The following is an 11,390-nucleotide window of genomic DNA, read 5'->3' as shown; positions in this document are numbered from 1 at the left end:
ATAATATATTTAAATATATAAATTTTGTCATCATATATATATTTTTAAGGGAATGACATTATCTGGCCAAGTCCTTAGAATTCTTCATAAGACCCAATATATATATATATTTTAATTGAATGACATATTCGGACCAAGTCCTTAGAACTTTTCATAGGACCCAAATCTTGGGGTGCTAATCGCCCTATAATAATCAATATTGGATAAATTTAAACTCAAGACTTTATGTCATTTATTGAACCACACTTCCTAATATTCCCTCATTGGTCTATCCTAGTGGGTTAATCAATTTTTTTTATTTAAGCTTTAAAAATAATTTACAAACTAGATTAAAACTTGAGAGAAAATATACAAATAACCAATATTTGATTTTTTAAATTTGAGATGCTGGTATAATTAAACAAAAAAAAATGAGAATATAATTTTAGATAGAGAATCAAGTCAATCAAAGTCAACACGACCTATTCATCTCAATTGGCAGTCTCCCCAGCATTTACTGTGGAATTCAGATTTTAGGAATCATGGGATACAATTAAATGCTGCACACAGCCTACAATTGCTCCCAATTAAGTCAATTACAAGGAGAAATCCAGCTGATTGTGTTTCAGAAGGAAAATACGTAAATCATTAGATAAAAATTGATTAACAGATTAAAAACATTTGAGGTTCAAACATAATTTTATTCTACAAAACATCAAATAACTGTTTTTAAAAACTGTTCTCAAAAGTTGTTTTTCAAAATCGTTTTCGAAAATAATTATCAAATTGGCCTTATATTTCTTTCATATCAAATGGATGGTAGGTACAAAATGAAGTAAGCCCTTGGGCTTTTGCTAATCCCTTTATTAGTATGGGTAGTATTTCCCATGTTCAGACAGCAAAATGCAATGGGTCTGATGAATTATCTTTTTGAACTAAAAGCAACGTTTGTGTCTCCTTTACTTTCTAGTTTGGAGGGTAGGTTCATTAAAAGCGATTGACATTTCAACTACAAGGTGATATTGATTAGGCTTGACTGCATTTGCTTATATTTAATGTTTTTCAGAATATACTCAAATCACAATCATATAAAGAGATAAAAAGGTCAGAAGCTACATTGGCAACTTGCAATTTTGAAAGGCAGATGACAATAACATTTCTCCTTGTCTGTTTACATAGCCCATAGTTTGCATCCAGCCTATCTTCTGAAAATTTGCAATTCCCAAGACCGCCGTCTCATATTTACAGTGTGCCCATAAATTGCTAGTATCAACACTACTCGACAACTGTAAAGCTTAAGTTATCTCTATGCATATGTTTGTGTAACAAGCTATACACCCAAAGGGTGGAAGATGTATACTTGTATCTATGTATGTGTAAACAGCTATATTTTTTTTTTGATAGGTTATGTGTAAACAGCTATATCATACCTAAGTATAAAGGTGAAATATAAACGCTCCATGTTAGGAACTCGAGAATGTAAGCTATATTTTAAACTCACAAGATATGGCAGGGATTCAAGGTTTCATGTATTGGAATGGTGGAGGAATCATTTTTCTCCCTTGGCAACCTGCAAAAGAGTTGAGCTTGCAGTTAACAATAGAAGAACTCCCAGTATGGTATTATCATGGGGAACAGTTATTCTAAGGATGCTCACCTATCACCCAAAAAAAAAAAGAAAAACAGAAGAGAGAAGTTATTCTAAGGATGCTTGTGAAAGTGGCTTGTCATTGGACAGTTCACATCTAAGAAGTCTTATCCTAATGGAGTTCTGTTTGAATCTGGTAAATTATGACTGAGAGGAAAAAAGTCAAGAAGGAAAATCCATTTCTCTTGCTTGGTTGATGCAAATTAACAAGGAAAAGCGAATATGATGGAAGAAGAGGGAAACCCAATTTTATGTTTAAAAAGTGAGGAAAAGAAAGAAGAAAATATTTTACTAGGCTCAAACTTGTTATTCTTTTTCCATAACTTTATTTTCCTTTTTGCATTTCCCTTTTCCTTCTCTAGTTTTCTTCACAATAAGAATAAAAAAAAACCTAGAAACCCACAAAAATTCAATGAATGATGGTGATCATCTTATAAAATCAGGTGCTTTATAGAAGAGATCTTTGAGAGTTAGTACCAATGTGCTAAGACAGATTATTTGCTGAGATTGGGACCTAATATTAGCAGGAACTATGAAATGATAGATGACAAGATCAGTCCAACACATACCATCAAAGTTCCTCAGTTCAAGCTCACGCCGCTCTTGAACCATTGCACAGCAGCAACACATTAGATGAGTTAAGAAGTCATCACATGAACCACCCTAAGAAATAAAATGAGGCAGATTATAGTTAGTGAAAAACATAATAAAATGATTCCAGCAATCTCTTCCAAGGGATGTCTAAGAGAAGAAACAAGCACCGTTCCTCATCAAAACTTGCTACTTACAGAAGGCATGGCCATACAATTGATCTGTAAGATAAAATCATAAACTACAAAAGTCCATATTTGCTCCAATTGTTTTCTGAGCTTGCAGAAGTTCAATTAGCTGCTTATGCATTAATTTATTCAAGCATTGAATTGAAACGCTTGGCACAAAAGGAAATATATCATTTAGAAATTCAAACCTCAGAGCTCCTCTTAGTAGAGAGAAGATACCTCTATGTTGAAGTGTTTCCGTAGGTTCCTTCTCACACAACAAGTGTAACAACAACAACCACAGAAGAGGGAGTATGTCATTAGCTCATTACATGCACGTTCACGAGCTGTAGTTGAGAGAAAAAGAAAACTCAGGCCATCAGAATTAATATGAATTGAACTGTTGAAGGAAACAGGTTAAATACAGGAACTTCCCTGAAAATGTTACTAAAATTGATGATATATGTAACATAACAACAGAATCTCAAACCATGCTGGGGGATCACTAGCTTCTACATTCAGTAAGGTAACACAGTAGAACATAGATAAAGATAACGAAATCAAGCAAATTTCAAAAAGGTGATTCTTTCTATTTACAGAAAGGAGGGTCCTGTTTATAAAAAATGATTGATGTCCAAGTTAATTAGCTTTTATGTATTCATATATTGAATCTTTCATATGTGAATTCAACTGGCACATAAATTATTAACTATATTTTACAGTTGAGAGAGCTTACATATTTTTCCTTTTGACACCACATTAGCTATAAAAGAAAATATTCCACAGGGATAGAAACAGGTCTTCAAGCCTGTATCAGAAAATAAAACAGATTGATGAACAGAAAAATTCAACAATCAAGATAGAAAGTATTTCAAATCTACACTAGAATTAAGTATGGTTATCAATACCTAGTTTGAAATGTTCTAATGAAATGCACAAAATTGGACAATAAGATCACTTGAAATTAGTTAACCCAATGGTTTTTGAGAATGATATATTTGGATGGCCTCAACCATTCATCATGTGTCGAGGACACCATAATAACAATTATCATCTCTATCTGGTGTGTGACTTGACTATTGAACTGTTAGAAATAAGAAATAGATTCAGGAACTTACTTAAACAAGGCTCCCTGCAACAGCCAAAAAGATCAGCCTGCCACTCAGATTCGTCTTGATCTTCAGGTTGTGAACCATGGCCCCCATGGCAAGATTTGGCATTGGCTTCATACCTTCAGTACAAAACCACTTAGTCGGATAGCACACAAATTACTAAATCGTCCTTACTACTGTATAAGAACACTTACCCAGATCCTATGTAAGCATGTGCATCAACAAGCTTTTCACCTGGAACATTAACAACATTTTGAGTGACTTCAATAAGATGTTCAATTACAAGGCACTGCTTAGGGTCATTGTCCACTTGTGAACGATGTAGCTCAATCTGCAGCTTCTCTTTCTCTTCTTGGAGAGCCTCATGGAATCTCAAATCAGGATATCGGCGAGACAGTGACTTCTCCAATACGTCTGCATCTTTCTTTGTACGATCTCGTTTCAGAATAACATTCTGGGCCATCATATCCTCACCATCAAGAGTGTATTCTCCATGGTCTGCCTCAATGGCCTGCAAACCTTCCTTCAGATTCTAACAAAGTCTTAATTACTACCAACTGATCGATGAAAATCCATTTAAAAATATTCAATGTGTAAATTTATCCAAAATCCAATTGAACCAGTCAGAAATTTTTCATTCTTGCAGCATGTTCTGCATCACGGTACTACTTCATATGGTGCCCAATTTCTTATGAAAAGTAATACAATCTCTATAATGATTCCCACAAATTCTTTGATGAAAATTGATTGAGATTGTGAAACTATTTTTGGAAGGAATTAGAATGAAAAGCCATATAGATTAGGTTCCTTTGAGAGAACAGACAGATTCAATGGCAGATTCTATGAAATGATTATAAAATTAGGGGCAATTATATATTTTATTACTTAAGCATATGCACATTCAAATCATGAATATTCACCAACTTCTCAGAAAAGGAAAGGATGGTATCATTCTACTGTTCCTTTTGTTTGTAAAGTTACTATACTACCCATCATTTTCCCGGGAAATAAAACGGTAATGTGTCTATCGGTTCAACCGACAGTGACGCATTCTACCAAACAGGTTCATACCTGAATCCGACGGTCGTGAACCATCGAAATCAACGGCACGAGCTTCAGATACCTATCGATCTCATCCTGAACCCTACGGAACTGATACACTATGCTCCACCCCATGGCAAGTAGGTAGAGATAGCTCCTGTCTCTGCAACTCTCCACCAAAACAAGCGCCTTCCTCAAAGCCTCCTCCAGCAGATGCAACGGCTCTCCGGTGGCCGGAAAGCTCCTCAGCTCAGTCGCATTCAGCTTCTCCAACAGGTTCCCGATCATCCTCGCATGGTTGGAGATTTTCTCGCAGTTCCTCCGGTGGGTGTTGGCCTTACGAGCGGCGGCGGCGACCATGCCGATCACACTCAGTGCGTCGACTCCAGCTGCCTGAGCAACATCCTCCATTTCGCTCCGGCGACGTGGAATTTGAAACCCTAAGAGAGAGACTGTGAGAGAGTAGTGGGCCTTGATGAAGGAAGTGATCTTTTGCTTTTGTAGCTTCTGCTGTGACTTGCCTCTTCCTTTTTGGCTTTGCTTGGGAAGGTCGGAGAAAATGGGACACTGGGCACGATAGATGTGGCTTTGTTCGCGTCCTTTGCGGTGTAGCATCTTAACCTACTGCATGATTTTTGACCGTTGACATGGATGACCATCTGCTTTCATCTCTAAATTCTCTCCGATCCAAAGGCCTTTTGCATATTCCTCCTCTCTGTTGAAGCAAAAGGGAGAATCAGAATGAAGGTATTCATCCCATGAATTGGGTACCATTTCTTGCTCAGCAAGGAACACAATGGTTAAGTCATGGAAATCTGATTTCCAAAATTTGCACCGCATGAAACTTATTTTAAATTAATAAGTTAATCCTAATAAGTTATAGTCTTGGAAAAAGGAGAAGGAGTAATAATGAAGGCCCAAAAATAACAAAAAAATAAAAATAAATCATAGAGGTAATTAGGTCAAATAAAAATATGAAATTAAAAATAAATAAATTATTTTTATTTATTACTTAAAATTATTTTTAACATTAAATTATTTATTTTATCAAAATAAATAAATCCCATAAATATGAAAAAAAAAATCTAAAACTTTGGGTTATAAATTTAAAAGTATGGTTATTTTCATTACAATATTATTAATATATTTTCAAATTTTGTTGGAAATTGATATGAATAACAATTCCTTGCATAGTCTCTACTACCATGAAATATAAAGCCAATGAGTGCTAATAGGTTCAACTAATTTAATAAAAAAACAACCTTTCTTTGTGCTATTAATGCTCCCTTCTCCCTTTTTAAGGCAAGCTCATATCCCACCAAATTTTTTATCCAAATATGATAAATAAATAATGTTCATGGATGATTTTATGATACCTAAAGCTATTTTTTGATGGCATGCCAAAAATTATGGTTAATTAAAAAGATTATAAGATAAATATTTTATTGTATTTATTTATTTCTTAATTATGATATCGTTTAATTTTATCTTATTTAAAAATAATTACTCAAACATTTTAATTCATATTTAGGATTTTTGACAATTATTTTTATGAATGATTATAAAAATCAGTTTTTGAGAATTATTTTTTGATATTTTATATAATAAAAATCTATTTGAAACCTAGAAAGTTTTTAATATTTTTAAAAATATTTTTGATGTTTAATGTTTTATTTTTAATTATATAATTATTTTTTAAAAATAAGTGAAAATAATATATAAAATTGAGTAAAAATAATTAAAAACAATTAAAAGACGTTATTTAAAAATAAAAACGGATATTTATGGTCAAACATGTTTTTTTTTTTTTGTTTTGATTTTCAACTTAACAAAAAAGTCTATCCGGAATAGTTTCAAAAATATTTTTTGAAAAATGATTTTTGAATATTAAAAAATAACATTTTTTAAGGGAGTCAAATGTAATATATGTATAAACTTTACTATTTTCCATCATACTTACGTTACACTCGCATTCCACCTGTCCTACTCCTAAGGTTGGTACCTTTCCACTTAAACGTATAACAAAAACGACGTCGTTGCTCTTACCACTGCTTAAAAATACCCTGAGAAGCCGCAAATGGATTTCACACTCGCCAGTCGAAACCTCGAAGTACTTTTATGAGTTTTATGACTTTTATCTCTTGGATCAAACTGTGCCCGCTGGTGTTTGCCTCTGGCTGATTGCTAGTCTCATTTACAAAATCGAAATCAGTCAAAACCCTACCTTTAACGGCGAGGCATCGCACAACTGTTAAATTTATCGCTCTCCAAACGCTCCCAGAGAAAACCCTAGAAATCCCGACAGAGCCGCAATCCCCAATCCATGGCGACGAACACGCCCAATTTGGAGTGCCGCATGTACGAAGCCAAGTACCCAGAAGTGGACATGGCGGTGATGATTCAGGTCAATAACATCGCCGACATGGGCGCGTACGTCTCGCTGCTCGAGTACAACAACATCGAGGGTATGATCCTCTTCTCCGAGCTCTCTCGACGTCGGATTCGAAGCGTGAGTAGCCTGATCAAGGTGGGACGCATCGAGCCTGTGATGGTCCTTAGGGTTGATAAGGAAAAAGGGTATATTGATTTGAGCAAGAGGAGGGTTTCAGAGGAGGATATTCAGGCGTGCGAGGAGAGGTACAATAAGAGCAAGCTTGTTCACTCGATTATGCGGCATGTTGCCGAGACGATGCAGCTTGATTTGGAGGTACATTGGGTCGATTCTAGTGGTTGGTTGCTGAGAAAATTGATTTTGTTTTCAAATCATTAACAAACTAAACTAAGCCAAATCGCAGGTTATCCTTTGTTTCCAAACGTATTGTAAGATGCTTCTTTATGGGGATTGAGTTAAATGATTCGTAGATATCATTGTTTTACTTGTGGTGGAAAATATTAAAGTTCATAGAAATTGTTGCAATATATTCACAAACTACTGATTTCATTGCATAATTTTTGGGCTGATCATCGTAATTATAATGCGGCTCGAATTAGAGGTATTTTGGATGGAGTTTTAGGGTACCTAATTATAATTGCAAGCTGTGTTCTTCTATTAATATGATATGGTTTATTGTTGCTGTTCTAGTTTTGTGAATTTGTAGAAGTATGGTAGATTCATCTCTTGATATTATGGCTCTTTTCATGAAAGTTTCTCAGCTATGTAGAATTGAAAGCTTTTGTAATGGGTTTCCACAATAGAATCATGGATTGTTTCAGAATGTTGTTAACCTGGCTTGCTTTTTTGTTAGTAAACCATTCCGGTATTTTATATTAGGGACCATGGAAGATGCATTGCAACTGACAACTGGGTGCTAAGACTGCAACAGTGATGGTGGGGATTAATGGTGGCAGTGTGGAAATGTCGGAGGGCTAGAGTACTGCCTTCTCATCTTCTTAACTTGAAATGGTTAGAAAGATGGAAGTCCACTTCTAAGATAGCTCTGGGAACAGATCCAGAGGAATTGGGGCGGGGGTGGTGACAGTGGTTGGGGTGTTTGAGACTGATTGGTCATGTTAAAGTTAACTTTTGAAGTTTTGGTTGAGTATTTTTATATTTATTTTTTTGATTGGCAAAAAGTTTCAGTTGAGTGTTATGAATTGGGTTGTTAATATTTCAATTATTAATATTCCCAACAATACATATTGTTTGATGGGTAGAATTCACTTCTTTATGAAATCAAATCTAGAACTTCCTGATCTCTAACCCAACTGCTTGGTCCATGAGACAAACCTCGAGGGCATATTCTTACTGGTATTGTTCACCAATGAAAAACATAGATGACAATTTGAATAGAAGTAGCACTGTGGTGTTGGTAATGTGAGTAATGGATCTAATTTTATCATTCACATAAAATACCTACTGGCTGTGGCGCTGGAATTTTTGTTTGTTTCTTCATATTTAAGATTTGTTGATGATATGCAAATGTCTTATAACAGGATTTATACATCCACGTCGGATGGCCTTTATACCGAAAATATGGTCATGCTTTTGAGGTGAGATTATTTATCACTTTATTGGAGGTTTTTTTATGTTTTTTTTTTTGTGGGGGCGGGGGGATGGGTGGGGGTCCTTTCTTTTCTTTTTCTCTTGTATTTACAGCTAAGAACCTTTTTTCCTTTTTACCTTTTGGTTGTTGCAGGCATTTAAGATAATTGTGACTGATCCTGATTCAGTTCTGAATTCCCTCACTCGTGAAGTTAAAGAAGTTGGCCCTGATGGACAGGAGGTAATCTTTGTTTATGAAGAACCTCACCATATTCTTCCTGTTGATGACAATGGCCACTTTTCATGTCCCTCATTTTATAGGTGACAAAGGTGGTCCCTGCTATATCTGAGGAAGTGAAGGATGCTTTGGTAAAGAATATTAGGAGAAGAATGACTCCACAACCATTGAAAATTCGGGCTGATATTGAAATGAAATGTTTCCAGTTTGATGGTGTTCTTCACATTAAGGTTTTATTGGTGTCCTTCTTTGCCACTTTTTATTTTATTTGATTGGCCTAATCTGTTTCATAATTGGGATTTTACTTTAGAACCGTTTTAAGTACTGTCTGCTTTAATACTTGTTTTATCTTTCACTATTCAGGAAGCAATGCGGAAAGCAGAAGCGGCGGGCAATAAGGATTGTCCAGTGAAAATTAAACTGGTTGCTCCTCCGCTTTATGTTCTTACTACTCAGACGCTTGACAAGGTAATGACACAGTGTAGCAAACAATTTCCCCCTGGATAATTTTATTGCCTGTGTTTAGTACGGAGCAAACTTGTTTCCTCCTTTTTGGTGGGTTGAATGGTCATTTGCTTCTTAGACAGTCCAACTTCAGTCCTGTTATCAGCTGTTCTTCTCCTATGTGCTAGTCCAAATTGCATGCATAATGGATGAAAAGTTCTTTGGTGTATACAGTTTGTATCTTTCCATTTTATTACTTTGATTTTTTCCTGAAATAAAAGAAAATCAAATACTGAGATAGACAACATATTGTGCTGTGGAGAATACAAAAAGAAAACAGAGCGAAAAGTACTGAAGATTATTCTCCAGAAACCAAAAACTTAGGAGGATAGAAAATGTGCTAAAAATCCTCTAGTGTTGTGGCTCCTCTTGGTTTGGCATCTCCCTCTTCATTTTGGGACACCAGAGCCCATTTTGAAGATGCAGTGAGCTCAAACTATATCATGATGTGTGGACAACCCTCCAAATAGAGAGAGCCGCTCCCCTCCAAGCAGTAAGAAGAATCTACCTCACTCTCCCCCTTTACCTCATCCTTTATTTTTGAAAAGTCTGTTTAAAAAAAGATGCATAACTTTGGAGAACGTAACATGGTAAAAAGGGTGCTAACTTTTCTCAGTGGAGAATATTTCTAGTCTAGGGAGCAGCTACTACTTCTGGAGAAACATAACCTCTTACTCCTGTGTCTCAGTCTTCATCATCTGGATAACTGCAAAACTGCAGCTGCTGGCTACTCTTAACAAAAGCTATCAATTTAATAGGAGTCACTTTTGTGGTAGACTTACTCTAGCTAGGTGTATGAGTGCTCCATGTGAAAACCAATATTTGAGGTGATTTTGATTTAAACCTATTAGCATCTAAAAACTAACCAGTTCATACAATTATCCATGCCCTTTCTGTAACATGGGTTCTCTTGATTGATTCCACCAAGAGTTTTCACTAAGCTCTGTATACATAGCAAGTCTTATCTTCTCAATTGTTGACTATGTCGGATTATTTGGATACTTTAAAATGAGTTGTTGGGCATTTTGTTTAACCATATCAACTTTGCTAATAATATTAGTATTCACTGCTATTTGGCCTGACAGGAGCAAGGAATGTCAATTCTCAATAATGCCATTGCTGCTTGCACAGAAGAAATTGATTGCCACAAAGGAAAGCTTATCGTAAAGGAGGCACCCAGAGCTGTGAGTTTCAATCATCTTCTACTTAAATTTGTTTCCTTTCAATCTTTTAATTCTCAACCTAACGTCTGTTGGTTTTTGGCTAAGTCACTTCGGAAACTTTCTGTTAGAACTTGCTCTTTATTTAATTTTGCTGTCACATTAGAAATTAGCTATCTTTATATCATGTCCCTGATGTGGTGCATTGATTCAGGTGAGTGAACGGGACGATAAACTACTTGCTGAGCATATGGCTAAGCTAAGTCATCAGAACGAGGAAATCAGTGGCGATGAAGGCAGTGAAGAAGAGGAAGACACTGGCTTGGGAGACATTGATGTAGAGAACTCAGGTCCTGGCATAACAGACTGAGGAATGCAGCATAGTTGGTGATGATTTTATCAAGTTCTTGAGATCTTTTCTTTGTTAATTTTTCACGTAGGTGTTTAGTGGTTGTATAAAACCAACTTTCAAGTAATTGTGTCATTAAGAAATTTTGTCAAATTACAAATTCAACGAGTTATTTCTGAACCCGGGACCAACTTATACAATGTTGAACATTTTTTTCCAGTTCATTTGAGAATGTACTCTCTCTTTTACTTGAGGATTGTGTTTACTTCTGAATGGAGCCTGTTGTGTATTTGACATTATGTGTTGTAGCATCAGTTAGGACGTGTTTGGGAAAAACACTTTCTAATGTGTTGAATTTTTCTTTTTCATAGAAATTAGGCGTCACTTTAAAATTTTTAGAGAATCACTGAAGTGATTCTTAGAAAAATCGGTTGCTGCGTGATTCAAAAAAATAAAAATCACAATCACAAAATCACAAAATCGCTTTTGAAAAGTTATGCCACAAACTAAAAGTACTTAAAACGGCCACCTTTTGCACAGCCCAACGCGTCCCATTTTCTCTGACATTCCCCTCCGAGATTCTCTTCCTCTGAGTCGCTCATCCTCAGTTGTGCTGATT

The 11,390-nt window shown here is 35.5% G+C and overlaps 2 protein-coding genes across 4 annotated transcripts; one reads left to right on the top strand and one right to left on the bottom strand.

Moving 5' to 3' along the window:
• Positions 1-1,049: 1,049 nt before the first annotated feature.
• LOC100263932 (protein MID1-COMPLEMENTING ACTIVITY 1) lies at positions 1,050-5,327 on the bottom strand. 3 transcript variants are annotated; one of them, XM_010659929.2, is made up of 7 exons: positions 4,569-5,327; positions 3,692-4,029; positions 3,504-3,616; positions 3,122-3,193; positions 2,626-2,732; positions 2,197-2,290; positions 1,050-1,549 (listed from the first exon to the last, which is right to left on the bottom strand). In XM_010659929.2, exons 1-7 carry the CDS (start codon positions 5,151-5,153, stop codon positions 1,497-1,499), a joined length of 1,362 nt encoding a protein of 453 aa, XP_010658231.1. In that variant the 5' UTR covers positions 5,154-5,327; the 3' UTR covers positions 1,050-1,496. The 3 variants fall into 3 exon arrangements, with proteins under 3 accessions (XP_010658231.1, XP_010658232.1, XP_010658233.1); XM_010659930.2 differs by having other exon boundaries at positions 3,692-4,020; positions 4,569-5,326; XM_010659931.2 differs by having other exon boundaries at positions 3,692-4,008; positions 4,569-5,325.
• Positions 5,328-6,561: 1,234 nt separating this feature from the next.
• LOC100250061 (eukaryotic translation initiation factor 2 subunit alpha homolog) lies at positions 6,562-11,024 on the top strand. The gene is made up of 7 exons (XM_002276715.5): positions 6,562-7,245; positions 8,472-8,528; positions 8,675-8,761; positions 8,842-8,988; positions 9,122-9,226; positions 10,348-10,446; positions 10,637-11,024. The coding sequence occupies exons 1-7, from the start codon at positions 6,862-6,864 to the stop codon at positions 10,790-10,792; spliced, it is 1,035 nt and encodes a 344-aa protein (XP_002276751.1). The 5' UTR covers positions 6,562-6,861; the 3' UTR covers positions 10,793-11,024.
• The last annotated feature ends 366 nt before the right edge of the window (positions 11,025-11,390 follow it).

Source organism: Vitis vinifera, chromosome 13, assembly GCF_030704535.1.
Source record: "Vitis vinifera cultivar Pinot Noir 40024 chromosome 13, ASM3070453v1".
Taxonomy (NCBI): Eukaryota; Viridiplantae; Streptophyta; class Magnoliopsida; order Vitales; family Vitaceae; genus Vitis; species Vitis vinifera.
The sequence above is the reverse complement of the archived record's forward strand: the minus strand, read 5'-3'. Positions and strand labels throughout refer to the sequence as shown.